The following is an 18365-nucleotide window of genomic DNA, read 5'->3' on the forward strand; positions in this document are numbered from 1 at the left end:
GCCTTCTCTTTTCTGTAGTAGGTGCTCTGATCTATGTTTTACTTAGCGAGAGCAAGTTTGATGGGGTCAACTATAAAAAGGAAATCTAAATCGATATATGAACACATACTATTTCGAGGAATTGAGGGTGATCGTAGCTATTTCATGATATGATTTGATACAAATGTAATAAGCAGTAGAAAGGAAAAGGTTAACGAGAGCCCATGAAATAAAAGGAAAAGCAACCTGAGACTTATAGAAGAGATGAGTTAACTGTATATCAATTAATGTTGAAAGCTGCAACGAGTGTCACTTAGCTTCTCTTCTCTTAGAGGAAACGTGCCTTCCCACTGACCATCAATCCATTGACCAATGAAACTTGAGGGAATGAGAAATTGTCTTATAATCTTCACTTTGTTTATCCAATTCCGTACTTTTTGCACTAGCTCATCAGACATTTCGAAAACCCAAGAGATTCAAGTCTGGTCAAGTTTTGGATGCCAGAAGGCAACTCCTGCATTAGTTTGCAATCACCTAAGCGCAGACTTCTGAGGACTAGCATTGATTCCTCTTCCACTCTCAACCCATTTCAGCCTTGTTAATTGCCCAGCTCTAAGTCTGTTTTTGAAATCCTCCAAGCTCGAAACACAGTGTCTCCCCTTCATAAGCACCATAGAGAGAAAGTGATATCAGATTGGGCAAATGTCCGAGGGAGCCTATTACATTCTCATCTTCTCTCAACCTACTATTGGCCAACTGTAAGATTCTCAAGGATTGAAGTGATGTCACCCATTGCGGTACTCTCTCTAAACGCCCCTTCAATCTCAGAGATGTGAGGAATCCAAGCTTTGGAGAGACGGAATGTTGGAGATCAAGGGTCTCATCTTCTTCAATAGAGGAGATGGACAACTCTCGAAGGTTGGTCAGCCTCAAGAGGGAGGAGAGCAACTCCTGTCCATCTTCTCTTCTCAGCTTTGTGATCCATAATCGCAGCAGCTGCATGAGGTTTCCAACCTCCCTTACTATTTTATCACTGTCTGCTTCTATGGCATTCAACTCCTCCAAACAAATAAGCTTTCCAATTCCAAGTGGACATTTACAGCCCCAAATTGCATACTCATTTGAATAATCACCCACTCCACCTAATAAAAGGGAACGGAGCTTTCTTAGATTTAGAATTTCCGCAGGCAACTCTGTTACATTGGTTCCTCTCAGATCTATAACTTCAAGGTTTTGAAGCTTCCCAATAGATTTTGGAATAATTTTAACTCCAGTTCCATTGAGACTAAGATACCTGAGATGAAATAGTTTGAAGACTTGCTTTGGGATGTTGTCCAATTCAGCTCCATCCAATTCCAACACCTTTAGCCACTTCGGATCACCATGTAAAAACTTGGATAAAAATGTAGTTGTGAGAGGATCTTCATACTCAAATATTACCACAGACCGAAGACACTTTAAGCTACTAAATTCTTGTGGATTATCAGTGAAGTTATGGATTGCTAGGTGTCGAACTTTTGTAGGCCATCTTGTGTAATATCTGGTGGCTACAGTCGTGAAGTCCTGCTCTTTGGATTTTGAAACAGTGATTTCATGTAGAAAATCATGCAGACCACATGTAACCATTCTGCCATCGGTCAATGTGGATTTAACTTGGATTAAGCTTCTGTTGATGAGTTCTTTCATATAACTCATAGCAATATCGGTGGATGCTATTCTTTCTTTCTCTTCTACAAATCCTAGTGCAATCCATTTCAGAATTATATCATCCACATTAATTGGATAATCTTCAGGGTAGATGCTTAGATATAATAGGCAGCTTTTAAGATAGTGAGGCAAATCATTGTAGCTAAGTAAGAGTACCCTTTTGATCCTGTCAAGCTTACCACTGCCATCTGCCTCGCCACCAAAACCATGAAGAATCATCTCCCATTCATCTGTCTTTTCCTTGTCCTTCAGAGCCATAACACCACCTATTGCAACAATTGCAAGTGGTAGGCCCTCACATTTTTTCAGTACTTTTTTAGCAACTTCTTCTAGATTTGGAGGACAGTCATTGCTCTGAAATGTTCTATTGCAAAACAGAGTCCAAGACTCTTTATCAGAAAGAGGCTCCATCTTATAGACGAAGTCAAGTGATCCTAAACAGGACGCAGAAGCTACATCGGCTATTCGTGTTGTCAATACAACACGACTAGCGGTATTGCAGTCAGGCAATACACATTTGATAGCTTCCCAGGCATCTATACTCCACACATCATCAAGGACAAGAATGTACCTTTTTTCCTGGAGGAAGTCTCTGACAAATTCAATCAGCATATTATCATCCATGGATTCCACTCGGCGAGGGACCGGCCGTCTGATTTCGTTGTACAACTGTTGGATCAGGTTCTTGATGATGTCCCTGAACTGAAAATTTTGAGAAACAGTTATCCAGGCGTGGCTCTGAAATTGTTTCTTCACTGCAGCGTCATCATAGACTTTTTTCACCAGGGTAGTCTTCCCGAGTCCCCCCATTCCCACAACCGAAACTACTTTCAATTGGGAATGGTCATCAAGGATTTTTGAGATGACCTCTGCTTTTGGCTTATCAATCCCAACAAGTTGAGCTTCTTCAATGAAGAGTGATTGAGCACGAATGTCAAAATCTGCATTTGCCTGTCGGGAAGAGCTGAAGCCTCTTTCTTGAGTACCATATAGGGCTTGGTACCTCTGATGCCTTGCTGAAATCTCTCCAACTCTTGCCTTGATGTCTTTTATCTCCAAAGAAATTTGATGGCGAGCTTTCAGATTCTTTATTGAGTTATAGATCTTTCCAGCCTTGCCACAGAATCCGTCCTTGTAGCGACGAGCAAAGCGGAAGGTAAAATCATCGATAACATCCTCTGTATCATAAGCAACTTCTCGAACCTTCTTTAGCCATTCTTGGAGTTGAGAATCATTGTCTTCCTTTGCTTCAGCTTCTCTGAGGAACGCCTTCATGCTCCCGAGTTCATCTTTGATGAATTGAACATCTGATTTAAGCCCCCCCAAAAGTGTGATCTCTTGGGAAAGCAAGGTTGAGAGCTGGTTAATCAAAAAACCTGCAGCACTCTCTGCCATGATGCTCAATCAAATTTCTCAAGAGCTGGTTTTCTTATCAAAAAAATTTTGAGAGTTGATCCAAATTTCAGAAAATATGCTGTTTTTCTTTTTCTTTCTTTCTTTTGTAGTATAGAGGATGCGGTTTATATGAGCTAGCAAATTCTAGAATTATATGAATTTGAAAGAACAGCTATTCAAGAATGATATGAATTTGGGAACGTATGCTTTTTTTTCCCTTTGTGGTATAAACAAGGAGTTTTAGTTGGCATTTTGGTAGTACATATCAAAAGTTATTGTAGTCAAAAAGTGAAATGTCAGTCTACTCAAAAGAAAAAGTATACAGAGCATAACCGAAAAAAATAGGTAAAGAATAACTATTCTCTTGGTCTAAGAAAGGCATAGAGAAAAATTTGGATTTCTTTTGATTGTTTTAATTGGAAAGGAAGGTATTTGTCATGTGGAATCTAACAATCTTCAGATAATGTTCAGCTCCCTTCTAATGTTTTCTTAATTTGCTCCAAAAAGAAATGGCTAGCTATGATTCTAAGTAAGACTAATGGATAGGAAAAAAAAATATGTTGTCCCTGAGATCCAACTTACTTTGGTAGGGATGATAATCACCTAAAGGTTAAGGCCTTGATTTGCCTCTTATGCCTTTCCTTTATATCTTCTCGCTTACAAGCTTTGAAAAAAAAAATGTCTTTTATGTTTTCTGGGCCATAAAGGATGTGTTTTACATGATCTAATCAATTCAAAAATGATACTAATTTCAAAGAAGATTGTTCTTGAAATTGGCACTTTGGTAATACTTGCAAAGTAACATAAATTCATTGTAACGAAACAAAGAAAGATTTGCCTACCTGCAAAGAAAAGCATATTGGGCATAACCTAAGAAATGGGCAAAGCATATTAGAATACATATATTCTCATGCTAAGAAAGGCAACGATAAAATTTTGATTAGTTGAGTAGGAAAGCAAGGTATTTGTCATAGTCAATCTAACAATATTCTAAGATTCTAAATAAAACCAGCTGAAAAGAAAAAGTTGACAAGGAAAAGACGATACAAATTATTACCACATCATATTTCATTTCAAATGCCAATGGAAATTGGAAACTGAACTATTTGGAATGTATTTGAGGAAAACTTTTATGGGCAGTTGCAGAAGAACTTGTACACGAGAACGTGCTTTTTTGCATAAAAGTCCTCTCTCTCTCTCTCTCTCTCTCTCATTTTTCTGATTTCATATATGATCACATAATTATATAAATCTATATAGTTTAATATAAAATTGAAAATGAGTAGAAAGTAACTCCAATCATATCGAATAACCTAAATGCACTCTAAGAAGGTGTGTAATGAAGTTATAATATTTATTCAATCGTCCTACTATTTCATATATGCCCACAAAATTCCCTATAATTTTACGAAAAGTTGTTCCTCCCCTTTCCCCTACCCCACCCCCCAAAAATTTATTCCACACTTGAATAAGTGCAATACAAGCATTTCAAATAACGATTCTATGAAGACTCCTTTATGTCAAATTTTTACTATACATAAAATTATGGTGGGGATTATGTGAATATTTTGAAAGGTTAGACTTTAAAGGAATCATGTGGTGATAGACAAAACCACATGAAGTACATAGTTATTTACCATTTATCCTAGTTATGAATCTTGTTTGCAACTTGTTTTTGCAATGCAGCATTATGACTACCGGATTATAAGATGAGGCATTTTCTTATTCGACTGAAAAGTTTTCATATGTGAATTTACTATCAAGAAACTAGCTTCAAACGTCTTTTTCTTCTGACACGGAAGTTATGAGATCAAAAAGATGTTCAAAATCATAATCTGAAACTGAAGTCTAAAATGAGCAATGCTTGTAACTTCATACAATTTCTAACAGTGTTTAGCATTTGAGTTTTTAGGCACAGAATCTGCAAAATAATGATGACATTGACCAACATGTTGCTAAAGATTAAAAGAAAAAAAAATTGAATGAAGATGCTTTTGAAGAAACGGACGATGAGATTGTGGTCATGGGTTAGTCATGCCTGTCAATGGATTAAAACAATTTGATTTTGGCCATCAGTTAATTTTTCATCAATGGTTCTATATTTGCCTAAAATCATAAACTTTGTGGAGAACATTTTTTTTTTGGTCAAAATATTAAGGATCATTTTGGTGCGCAAGCTAAACATTAGGGACCAAAACTGCGTTTCTTCCTTATTTCACTATCTTTTCTTTGATTTTCTCAAAAGAATAAACCTTTTGAATTGATTTTTTAAAGAATCGAAAACATCCTTCTTGAACTTATTTTTTCTTTGTTGACATGTGGAGAAAGAACTTCATTTAAAAATGGAAAGAAGAGAAATATTTGAATAACTTCTATTGGCGTTAGGCTTAAGTTCTTTTCATCAATTTTCTGAACTACCAATCTCAATTAAAAGGAAAAGACTTCTTCAATAAACCCAACTAAAACTTGCATACCTAGCCTCAAAAGTAATCAAACTAAATCTTCTTATCAAACTAGATAGAGAAAAGAATATGCTGTCCCCAAAATCCAACTTACTTTGGTAGGGATGATAATCAGGTAAAAGTAAAGTCCTTGATTTGCCTCTTATGCCTTCCGTTTATCTCTTCTCACTTTCAAGCATTGGGAAAGAATATGCCTTCTTTTTTCATCTATAAAGGATGCATTTTACGATCTAGCCAATCCAAAATGATATTAATTTCAAAGAAGATCATTTTTGAAATTGGTACTTCAATAATACTTGCAAAGTAACATAAAATCATTATAATGAAACAAAGAAAGGTTTGCCTACCTGCAACGAAAAGCATTTGAGCATAACCTAAGAAATGGGCCAAGTTTATTAGAATACACATATTCTCATGCTAAGAAAGCCAATGACAAAATTTTGATTAGTTAACTTGGAAAGCAAGGTATTTGTCATAGTCAATCTAACAATATTCTTGGGGAGCACTAAAATTGCAGATTGGATGCTGACAGAGAGAAGTTTGGGGAGCAACATTTTAGACGCAGCTCTGGCAGTAAAATTGGTTCTATGCAAAGCTGTACAGCAGCAGTGGAGGGAGGTACGTCTCAATTTCTGCAACAAAGAACTATGGAAACAACTAACACAGCAAAGGCCAACAGATAGTAAGATGGCTACATTGCTGGAGGATATTCTAAGTCTGAAGAGACTTTTTTGCATGTGCTCTTTTGATTTAGATAGTGAGGAAAATATGTTAGACAGTAGACTACTGAGTGTGGATGCTTTAAGCATAATTGTGGATGAGGAAAGAAATTTCCTCAGTGTTCGTTGAACACTTTTTGTGCAGTTACTTCGAGCCGTTGCTCGTACATGTAATATGGTTTTTAGTTAATGATATTTCCTATCGTTTCGAAAAAAAAAAAAAAAATCTAACAAATTCTTGAGAAATGTTCAACTCCCCTTCTATGTTGTTTTGATTGGCTTCTAAATGTGTAGCTAATATGCTAAATAAAACCGGCTGAAAAGAAAAGGTTGTAATGAAAAAGACGATCTACAAATTATAATGATTTTAGCATGATAATAACCACATCATATTTCATTTCAAATGCCAATGGAGATTGGAAAACTGAACTATTTGGGGTGTATTTGAGGAAAGCATCTATAGGCAGTTGCAGAAGAACTTGTATACAAGAACGTGCTTTTTTGCAGAAAGTTCCCTCCCCCCCCCCCCCCCCTTCTTCTCTATTTCATATATAATCACATAAGCATATAAATCTATATAGTTTTATATAAAATGAAAATTGAGAAGAAAATAACTCAATCATAACAAATGACCTAAACGCGCTCCAGGAAAGCGTGTAATGAAGTTATAATATTTACTTAATCTTTATTTCATATATATCTACAAAATTCCCCAATAATTTTATGAAAAGTTGTTCCTCCCCTCTTCCCCCTTCCCTCCCCCAATATTTTGTTTGGTACCTGAATAAGGGCAATACAAACATTTCAAATAACGATTGTAGGAAGACTCATTTATGTCAAATTTTCACTTTATATAAAATTATAGTGGGGATTATATGAATATTTTGAAAGGTTAAACTTTAAAAGAATAATGTGGTGATAGATGAAACCACACTAAGTGTATAGTTATTTACCATGTATGCTAATTATGGATCTTGTTTTTGCAATGCAGCATTATGACTGCCAAGTTATAAGATGAGATTTTTTCTTGTTCGGCTGAAAAGTTTTTCATATTCGAGTTTACTATCAAGAAACTAGCTTCAAACATCTGTTTCATATTTCACACCACTCCATCCCACTCTCGTTGCCCCATCTCTCTTAAAAGCCTCAATGTTCACCGATCACGAAAATTGCATATTCAAAAGTCCAAAAGTGTTCAAAGCCACATTTATCATAACCACCAGTGCAAGACTTCAACAGGTAAAGGCATTTGCCAGGGGCCATCTACCATAAACGTTTGCAAGCAACTTGCAATGGAGTTTCTTTTCCTTTTTTAAAAATCTACCATATGAACAAAGTACTAGAAATATGGCACAATTATCACAAATAAATAGCATGCTTTTCGTTTATATAATATGAACTGTTAGTTACATGTTGTTTCTTAGCTATCTTAATTTTTTCTTGGTATAATAGATTTGCAAGCTAATTTTTTTTGGTTTATTTGGGTGTTTTTCTATTTGTTTTGGTAGACTTTGGACCCAAACTTCTACTAAGGTTATGAAGTGGTGTCTTTGAGTTCAATAACACATCAACATGCATCAACGAGCATTGTGCAAGTAAGAAGAAAACTTGATTAATCACTTAATCTTATATTAGTTTGACAAGTCACTATTGTAACTTCATACATTTTCTAACAATGTTTAGCATTTGAGTTTTTAGGCACAGAATCTGCAAAATAATGATGACATTGACCAACAAGTTGCTAAAGATTAAAAAAAAAAATTGAATGAAGATGCTTTTGAAGAAATGGACTATGAGATTGTGGTCATGGGTTAGTTATGCATGTCAATGGATTAAACCAATTTGATTTTTGTCAGTTGTTCTATATTTCCCTAAAATCACAAATTTTATGGAGAAGATTTGTTTTGGTCAAAACATTAAGGATCATTTCGGCGCACAAACTAAACATGCTTTTGAAGAAATGGAAGATGAGATTGCGGTCATGGGTTAGTTATGTCTGTCAATGGATTAAACCAATTTAATTTTGCCCGTCAATTATTGAAATTTTTCGTCAATTGTTCTATATTTGCCTAAAATCACAAATTTGATGGAGAAGATTTTTTTTTTCTGTCAAAATATTAAGGATCATTTTGGTGTGCAAGCTAAACATTAGGAATCAAACTGCGTTTCTTCCTTGTTTCACTATCTCTTCTTTGAGTTTCTCGACAGAATAAACCTTTTGAATTGATTTTTAAATAATCCTAAACATACTTGTTGAACTTATTTTTTCTTTCTTTACATGCGAAGAAAGAACTTCATTTAAAAATGGAAAGAAGAATAATGTTTGAATAACTTCTATTCATGTCAGGCTTAAATTCTTTTCATCAATTTTCTGAACTACCAATCTCAATTAAAAAGAAAAGGTTTCTTCATTAAACCCTACTAAAACTTGCGTACCTATAGCCTCAAAAGTAATCAAACGAAATCTTCTTATCGTAATCATGACTTAAGATGCACGGAAAGAAACCCAAGAATCACGAACGCATGAACACATTGTAAATCCCAACTAATCAAAATCTGGTAGAGTTTTAACTACAGGTTCAATACTTACAATGCAAACAATAAGAAGAACCTAAAAACAACCCTTCATATTGTGTAACAAGGTGGTACCTATTGGAGTTCTCTCAATAGCAACAAATGAGAGAAGGAAAGTTGAAACCATTCTTTCCCAAATTTGGAGTTTTCAAAAGGCAAATAATATTAGCATTCCCAAAAAAAAGGTCTCGCGCACTCTTTCTCTTCTTTTTACTGTGTAAAAAGGCAATATTGCCCGTTTATCAGTTGTGTCTATTCGTTAACTACTGCAATTACCCTAAAGCTTCACAGTTGCTATAAAAGAGTTCCTTTGCCTCTTTCTTCACTACCAACACCGTTCTTTCCCTACCATTGTACATTTTCTAGCAATGGCAAAAGATTAAAATTGCAAGGGCCTACTAGATCACATGAAACTAGAGGAAATCAATGATATTTGAAAACCACAAGTCTGGAAGAATTCCTGAATTTTATCAATTGCTTCTATCTTTCATAGGTAATGTTTTTAAAAATTGATCTTTTTCATTTTTTTTTGTTTTATTAGAAGCATATATGTTACAAGTTTGAACATAACAATTCAATATTTTGATTAGAGATCTTTTTTTTGGATAGTTTAAGTTATAAAAAAATATATATTTGTAGAAAAGAGGACAATTTGCAGTAGTATGCCAATATACTGGCTTTTTTTGGATTGCCATTCTAGACAAAAATCTCATGTTTTTTGGGAATATTTCCTTGATACATTTTTCAATGAACTTTTTATTTTATATATATCATATCTAAAAAAGTATTACAATATACCCTTCCAGAAAATGCAATCCAAACAATATACTTCCATGATCAATCATAGTAGTATTGCGATTAGAACCTTTTTTTTACAATTAGAATAAAAAACTAAAAAAGAAAAATAGAACCTAGACAACAAAATCGATTATGTGACTTGACATTCAAGATTACTTGAAATAATTCTAATCCAGGTGAAGATAACTTGTAGTATTTTGGGTAATTTTTTTCAAAGGTCAAAAGGCTGTTTTGGTACAAAGGAATATGAGTACTAAACTATAGGTTTAAATTTAATTTCATTTAAATCAAAAGAAGGAAAGGACTTAGGCCTATCAATTGGGCCATTTGAATCGAGGTTTAACAAACTCAGGTTTGCTTTTATAGTTAGTAGTTAGTACCACTTTTGGATTTTGAATTATGAGTTTTGGATTGATAAATATGAAACTCGTACTTGATTCACAAAATATTCAGATTGTGAGTTTAATTCGGACTTAACTCAAACTCACTTATAACTCCTTAATTTTCTTAATGTAATTACTATAATTATTAAGTTTAAACTAATTTAATATCCATAGGACCACAACATTAAAACTATACAAGAATCGGTAACAATTCATTAAAAAGTATATAAACCAAGAATTTTTCAACAATAATATATCCAATTAATTCAATGTACATGGAAAATAGAAATAAAACATGATCAATAGTTAATATATCTTCAAAGGTCCTCAATTTGCTCATACTAAGATTTGTCCTTCTAAATCTTTTGACATAATTTTGTACATGTAATATTACGTATATATATATATTAATATATTTTGACAAATAACTCATAAGTATTTGTATTATATATTTAGATATATAATTATATATATCAAAATATGAATATTATATATATATATATATATATGCATATTAAAGGGTCAAGCCTATATCGGGTTTGACCCTAATAAGGCCCAAACTCTGCTCACATTTAATTTGGAGCTAATATTTAGATCCAATTTCAATCCAACTCAATGAAGGCTAGACTCATTAGACTTTTTCTCGGAGCCGAGTTCAAACTGACTCAGCCCCATTGATAATCCTAGAAGGATTGCCTCAAATTTTCATGCTAATCCGTTTCCCTCTCAAAATGAGTAAGAAAGGGATAAAACAATAATTACATATATAATACTAAGTTTGAGACCAAGTATACCAAAGGGAAGAAGTATATGAGACATTAGTGGCATGAATAAATGAAGTAAAAAATAAAAAAGTTTAATTAGGATTGCTAGTACCAATTTAAGACAATTGCGTTGTGATTCGCATCTTATTTTGTCCTATTACCCTCAATATCACTATGTGAAAACTTAAGCAACTAAAATGATTAAAATTTCAATCCAAAAGTACAAAGTCAAAATTGTTAAATAACAATAATTAAATTTTGCCTATTAGTCATTGTTGAGTTTTCGTCATTGTAGAATGTACCTACTACCAAAAACTTTGAAAACCAAATTTATTTTGATCGGAACATTAAAGACTAATTTAACGCTTAATCTAAAAATTGGAGACTAAAACTACAATTCTCCCTTTTTCCGAAAGAAAAATCTACACCTTTTTTTGGTTTTATTTTTGTGCACACATGTGATTTTTTTCACCTTTGATATCACATAATGGTCCAAACCGACTGACATCGGTTAATAGATTCAATTGTTAAAATGACTTTGTAAATTGTGAGGGTGGTAATATAGAAAAATCCTGTTTGGTAGAATTTGGGTAAAAGGAGAGTGCATTTGATAAAATTAAAGTTTGAAAATTGAAGTTTGAAGTCTGAATTCCATTAAATTAAGTTGTTGAATTGTTAAGTATTAACCCCTATTTGATAACTCAATTTAACACTTAAAGTTAATGGATTTAGATATTAACATGTTCAAACGCATTTGATAACCAAAAAATTGTGCATCTGAATTAATCAAATGACACTGAATTTTCTAGGCAAAATTGGCTTCGAAAAATAAAATGACACTAAATTTTCCAGGTAAAACTTGCTCCAAAAAATAAGTGATAAGTTATTCATTTATCACTTAATGTGATATACACTCAAATGTATTACATTTAGTACTTAACAATTCAATAAATTAATGGATTCAGACTTTAAATTTAATATTTCATTTTGATATACACTCAAATGTGTCACATTTAGTACTTAGCAATTTAATAGCTTAACCGATTCAGACTTCAAATTTAATATTTCAAGTTTTACGTAAAAAATTCAATGCCACTTAATTAATTTAGACATTCTATTTTTTGTTATCAAATCTATCTGAAGATGTTTAGATCTGAATCCATTAAGCTTAAGTGTTAAATTGGATTATCAAACAAGGCCTAAATCATTTAGTATAAATCACATTTTATCAGTAAAGTAAGTGGAAGAAATATAAATCCTCATTTGCCATACAAAAGAGGGGGCGAAATATAAATATAAATATCATTTGCCATACAGGTTGCAATCCATTAACTCAATAATACTGGGAATGAAACACCGATAGACTCAAAAAAGAGTGGCTGAAAAATTTGTGACAGCAAAAACAGAAGAAAAAGCAAAAGAATTGGAACTGAAAACCAAGGAGGAGCTGAAGCCCTGGGAGCAGCACTCTATTGTGATCACCATTCCTCGTTTTGACTACAACGCCTCTTCTTCTCTCCTCAGTCATTCCCACTCCGGATTCCTCATCACCTGCCCCATCAGTAAGGCCTCTCATCCCATCTCTTCTGTCCAGAGAGCTATGTTTTTTTTTTGTTGTTTTTGTACTTTATTGGCATTTATTTATGTAATTTGCTTCTGGGTTTTTTGAAAATTTTCAATTTGATAGTTTGGGATAGTCCGGGTAGTGTGGTGATTGATAAAAATGCTTCCTTTGTTATGTAGAGAGGGAGATGAGTGCAACAAAAGAAGCCATGTCAATTTTTGAAAAGGTAATGAATTCTGCTGGTTTTGTCTCGTCAGTTCTTTGGAATAATGTCACAATAAGGAAATTTTAGACATAAAGAAAATTCATGCTGACTTCAGAATCAGGACAGTTAAATTGGTTTAGTGAACTTGGTTTTATGGTATTCTTAAATTCCGGGCAAGGTTGGGAACTTGGGGTTTTTGTAAGTGAACAAGACTGTAGCGGGCTTGAATTACCGGTGTAATGTGTTTGCAGCTGTAATTGTTTTGGTTTAAGATGAAGAGTAGCAATTTTATGGAATAGATGTTTGAATGATTAAGCATAAGTAAACAGCAAATGGGATGGCAACAAATTGATAAAACTGATGAAGTTTGGAGAACTGGGTGAGCTATGCAGAAGGTAGGCACAGGCATGTTGTGTTGTTCAAATGCAACAGGTGTTGATGGGGGAAAAACAAAAAAACTGAAGTTGTATTCCGATTTAAATGTGATAAATGTATGGAAATGAAGTGTAATGCTAATGGTCTTCATTTGTGAGAATAATGGCGTGCAACATTATTTCCATCTGTTGAACTTAGTCTAGGAAAAACGTTGATGATTTTTGGGTTCTAAACTTGATTAAGATTTCAGTTTGCAGACAAACAGAAGGATAAGATGTCAATTATCCTGCCGATAGGTTATTAACATCTGAGTCTAGTAGCTGGCTTCAAATTTTTTTTCCTATGATCTTCCACTTCATCTATTTATTTGTAGCCTGTGCATTTTTGGGTCACAGATTAGTATGGTTTAGTCCTTGTTTACAAGTCTTATTCAACATGTTTTGCTTACACACTGTCATTTGTCACTTGGTTCAATCAAGTGACTCTGCTTAAGTCTGATGTGCCTTCTTGAGTAAATGACATGATCTGACATCCAAAATGCAGCACTGGTTAATCACTCACAGCTTTCCAGTATTTATATATATATATATATATATGACTTACCAATTTCCTTGAATTTGAAGAGGCTTATGGATACATAGTAACCTTAGCTTAGGCTTGAGCACATAACTGATACAGGTTAAGCACAAATTCACCTTACTAATACGGAACCTTTGCATTGTTTTCTTTGAAAAGAAATCATAAACAACAGATAGAAGATATGCAATATTTTCTGCCGTAAGAAAAATTTTTTAAATATAAAAGCAATTTAATAAGTGTATCATTATATTTCTCTAAAGAATGACATGGTCTTAAGTGATCATATTTCTAGAAGGAGAAGACCATTAGTCCAATTTTGTTCGGCATTTGAGACATCAGATATTATATGCATGAAATATATAGCTGATTGCCAATCACCTATTTTGAGTTCTCAAGAAATAGATATATAAGCTTCAGTTTGCTTTTAATATCAAAAAGGCATTCTCCATTGCAGCAGCTTTAGATAATTGTCTTTCATTCATACCTAAAGGGAATTGTATAGGCATGAGATGTTCTACTCTTCTAGGGCCCAAATAATAAGTGGACAATTTAGAGTTAGCTTAAAATCTTGTGGCAGACAACTTGTTTGGAATTGTTTTTGGATATATTTACACCAGAGGCCAAGCGTTGCTGAGGCTTATCACTATGTGAAAGAAATGAATGAGTTTCAGTTATATTTGAAGTCCTCTCCAAAGCCTGTATCGTTTTTATTTCTTGGACCTCTCTCGTTGCAAAGGGAAGACAAACGATAAACCAACTTGGAGAATGGGGAGGTGTGCATCTGGTGCTTGCAAGCTGTGTGTGCTGAATGTTTTCTTAGGGCTTCAAACTGATGTTGATATATTGATACATTATGCGTTCCATTCGTTTTTTATGAATGCCATCAATATTCACTACTGATGCAACCAATGAAGAGTTTAAGGGAAGAGTAAATTTTAATATTCTTGGGAACTTGGCCGAAGATCCAATTTACCCACTTTGAAGAATGGGTAATCTTTTTGGGATCTCGATTATTTATTAAAAATTTAAATTCTACATATTTCAGTAGACTTAAAATTTATGGTGCTTTAGTAGCTTATGGGTATTGGGTAAACTGACAGTGGAGGACACTTCAGCCATTGTTGAGACCATAGGCTTATTCGTTGACTTTGTTGGAAGGGCTTTTAATTGGAATGTTGGGATTCATCACCTCAATTTCCTGTCATAAGATATTCTGGTCCCCAGGGCTGAGCTGAAGCCCAGTACATATTGCATGTACTATTGTACACACACCCCACAGACCCAGGTTTGTTAGGCCATCCATGAAGGAGTTATTTAAGTTATTCACTGGTGAATTTTTTATGCATCTTTGTCTTGGAAGTGATGTCCTAAACCTTTGTGTCATATGTGGCTTTCTTCCTGACATTTTACTCTCATCTTCCATTGCATGTGGTAGTTTCTTTTCCCGTCCTTGAATATACACCAATGTGAAAGTAAGAGTTCAACCTGTCTTCCCCTCTGTCAAATAACATTCAGTGTTAAAAGCTTGTGTTCAAATTTTGTGTGAATGAGTTTGCTGCTTTTAGGACTATTAGTTAAAAGAGTTCAGGACATTTTTACTGATCAGCAGCTTGTGTAAGTCAGAAGCTATTTTAGTGTACTTCTAATGGATTTTAAAAGCTGGGGAAGTGCTTTGTTATCTGGGCATGGGTCTTAAGCTTGAAGCATGCTCTATGTTGTTGGAATATTGAGTTGCTGAATTTGTGCACTAAATAGGGCTCTAGGATACAATTGGTGCAGAAAATTAGAACAGAAGTAGGGAAGAAGAAATTTAGAAACCGTTGCGTCCATGGGGATACTATTTTGTACCAGTTCTCCTTTTCAAACTGCGAACATAGAGATCTGATACATCACTCCTACAGTGGACAACCTTGCATATTCTCCAAATCTCATGTTATTTTCATATGCATCAATAACTATCTGTATTCTTCTACTTCCATCAGTTGCAGCTATAGAAGACTTTTATATCCTGATTGCTGATTGAAACCTGAAGAATTCCATGAGAACAGAAATATCTGCTACCAAATCGAACTATTGACTTTTAAAGATGAGAATCCCTCTGAATCCTCCTATGGAGATAATAGAATTATGTGTCAAATATAGATAATCTTTTCTTACTGGCTATTCTATGTAAACTGTTTTCTCTTGGAAAATGGTGGAGAAATGAAGTGAGTCTGGCTAGCTGGTGGTGATCTATCGTCATTCTTTACTTTTTCTTTTCATTAATTTTTTTTCAAAATTTGATTGACTTTTAGCACTTCTGATCTTAGAACAATGCTTCTTTCTACAACTTTTTTGCTAACCCGGTTCTATCTTGATAGCTGTATTAATTTATGAAATCTTGGTTAAAAGAGTGACAATTAGCACAAGGATAATCAGAAATTTATTGTACAACAGATGGTCCAGGGGCAGAATACTCGAGTTTGGGAGCAATTCTGACATAATTGTTCGATATGATTATTAGTAGAGAAATTGCAGTTTAATGAAATGTAATTCTTGAAGATAATAGCCTATGGCTTTTATATACTTATGCTACTGAACTTGTGCAGAATCAGCATGCATGATATTTCTTCACCATCTTTTCTTTTTTCTTTTTCTTTTTTTTATAGATGATCTGATTGATTCATCCAATTTCATATATCTGAACTATCTCAATGGGAAACCTGCTTGCATCTAAAAGGTGTAAAGTGTAGAAATCAGCTTGGTGTCTTGTTACCTGTAATTGCAGTACATTTTCTTACATACCTTGTTGTGTATGTAAAACTAAATAAGTTAATTCAAGTTGCGTTTATGTTCTGTGAGATGTTGACCAGTTGTACGATTAAATATGCTTTGCAGTATGTCAGATCTTTGAGTATTCTAAATGCTGAAGGTTCTGAAAGTTTGGATGAGAATATGTTAGCTAAGAAGAGGAGAATATCTGTAAGTACAGAGGAGGAACTTGGCAACAGTTTGGAGAGGAAAGATGCGGCCGATGACTTTGGAGAACCTGGTAATAGTTTAAGTCTGGTATTTTAGTTTATACACATGCTCGTACAGATAAATTAACGTGTATGACGACCTGCAAATCTACAAAAAAAATGAAAAGGGTGGGGATTTGTCTGTAAGAACAGGTAATACGACTTGTATGCATGAAAAAATAAGAACAAGTTTATTAAAACAACTAGAGCCAGAATCTAATGGAAGATTCTGAAGTTTTTTTGTCAGTGGCTGTTTGGCTTCTTTACCTTTTGGTTATGAGCCAGAGACTCCACAACTAGAGCAAATTTTGTAACAGGGCATGTCCTGCTTGGCATGGTTATATTTTTTATGGCAAGATTGAGTGCTGTGACCGGCTTGATTGAGAAATTCATCTTCACGGGCTTAAGAAGAGGGCAACAAGCATTGATGGTCAACTTCACTGGCCTGCTCATCCTCCTCTTTGGAGTATCTGTTGGCTTCACTGTTCTTCTTCCAAGAAGTTATTAAAGAAGTAGTCATTGGAAAATCTTGTAATGTTAGGTTATATTTATATATAGTTTGGCCCAATATTGCAGCTAGACTAAACATTTTGTTAGAGTAATGATTCCCATGTTTGTTACAAGTGTTCTGAGTATTTGAATAGTTTATTTGGTCAAATAGTTCTTTTAAAACCTGCATTTTATGCATGAGATTTGTGACATTGGCATATGAACTTTTTTGGGACTATTGGAGCAGGAAAATGGCCATAAGTGCAAGTTTGAAAATAAGCTACTAGCTAGTAGATCAAGTTGATGGTTTGAACAACAAAATCTTGCCCCCTTCAATCTGCAATTTGGCTATGTCAAATCAGTAAAACTGTCAAGTTAATTCTGAAAATTTCTTAAAGCTCTATAAAAATGCTGGTATACAATAATCAGTTTGTGTACTGGTCAGTGAAAACTCAGGTCTCAAAAGAGCTCAATCAGATGAGCAGAACTATGCCTGTGTATCTCAATACATGACAAAAATTTATTATGCGTTTCATAGAGTTAATTGAAAAGTATGATTATTTTTCTAAGTATTTTTGAAATCTAGAAAATATGGAATTTTTTGTATGATACGTGAGAACGAGTCTTATATAAGTACATTACAAATGCCTACTAACTAGGACTAAGAGAAAACAAAATGAACAAACTAATATCTTCAAATCATTTGCCCGTATTACATCCCTTCTTTCTTCAAGTATATTCTACCAGAAAAAAATCAATTCAGATTAATATCCTACCCCTATTTTTTTTTCACTAATTGCCCAAATAAATTATTGTGGATATAACAAAATGGTTGATTATTGTAGAATATAATAAGATGTTTCCACCACTTGTAAAACCTACCAAAGAAATCCATATTCTAAATTTCAAATTTTTGCCTACTAAGCATTTCATCATACTAAAAGAAAAAATCACTAGGCATTTCATCATACGGAGGGTGCTATATTTGTTCATATTACTCGACAATCAAGATTAACGTGATAGTTTTTTCTAGTCAATTAGATCTTTGTACAAATTGCTATGTATTAAAAGTAGGGGAAAAAATGAGGTAAAGAACTAGTTTTGTACCCTGGAAGTTCGCGTGCATTAAACATATAATTCAAAAATGTGTTTACTCAGAAATATAAAATTACTTGTTACAAAAACTCAAAAGATTCCCATATATATTAAACACATCCCGCCCAAATTACCTTTGGTCATGGACAGCCGATTGAAGTTTGGGATCATTTGCCACCATTACCCTCATTTGTGCATTAGCTCAACAGATATATTATAGGCAACTCTTCCATCAGTTTTACTTTACATAGCCTGTGGTATCTGAATCGCATGAAATG

At 33.9% G+C, this 18365-nt stretch overlaps 2 protein-coding genes across 4 annotated transcripts; one reads left to right on the forward strand and one right to left on the reverse strand.

Moving 5' to 3' along the window:
* Positions 1 to 591: 591 nt before the first annotated feature.
* LOC113752257 (disease resistance protein RPM1-like) lies at positions 592 to 3081 on the reverse strand. The gene has a single exon (XM_027296376.1). The coding sequence runs from the start codon at positions 3079 to 3081 to the stop codon at positions 592 to 594; it is 2490 nt and encodes an 829-aa protein (XP_027152177.1).
* A 9040-nt stretch (positions 3082 to 12121) lies between these two features.
* On the forward strand, positions 12122 to 17251 carry LOC113753313. 3 transcript variants are annotated; one of them, XM_027297431.1, is made up of 4 exons: positions 12122 to 12343; positions 12525 to 12571; positions 16382 to 16535; positions 16821 to 17251. In XM_027297431.1, the coding sequence occupies exons 2-4, from the start codon at positions 12533 to 12535 to the stop codon at positions 17009 to 17011; spliced, it is 384 nt and encodes a 127-aa protein (XP_027153232.1). In that variant the 5' UTR covers positions 12122 to 12343; positions 12525 to 12532; the 3' UTR covers positions 17012 to 17251. The 3 variants fall into 3 exon arrangements, 2 of the variants coding, with proteins under 2 accessions (XP_027153232.1, XP_027153233.1); XM_027297432.1 differs by lacking the exon at positions 16821 to 17251 and adding an exon at positions 16751 to 16817; XR_003465016.1 differs by lacking the exons at positions 12525 to 12571; positions 16821 to 17251 and having other exon boundaries at positions 16382 to 16812.
* Positions 17252 to 18365: the final 1114 nt, after the last annotated feature.

The sequence above is a fragment of the Coffea eugenioides genome, chromosome 11 (genome assembly GCF_003713205.1).
Source record: "Coffea eugenioides isolate CCC68of chromosome 11, Ceug_1.0, whole genome shotgun sequence".
In the NCBI taxonomy this organism is placed as follows: Eukaryota; Viridiplantae; Streptophyta; class Magnoliopsida; order Gentianales; family Rubiaceae; genus Coffea; species Coffea eugenioides.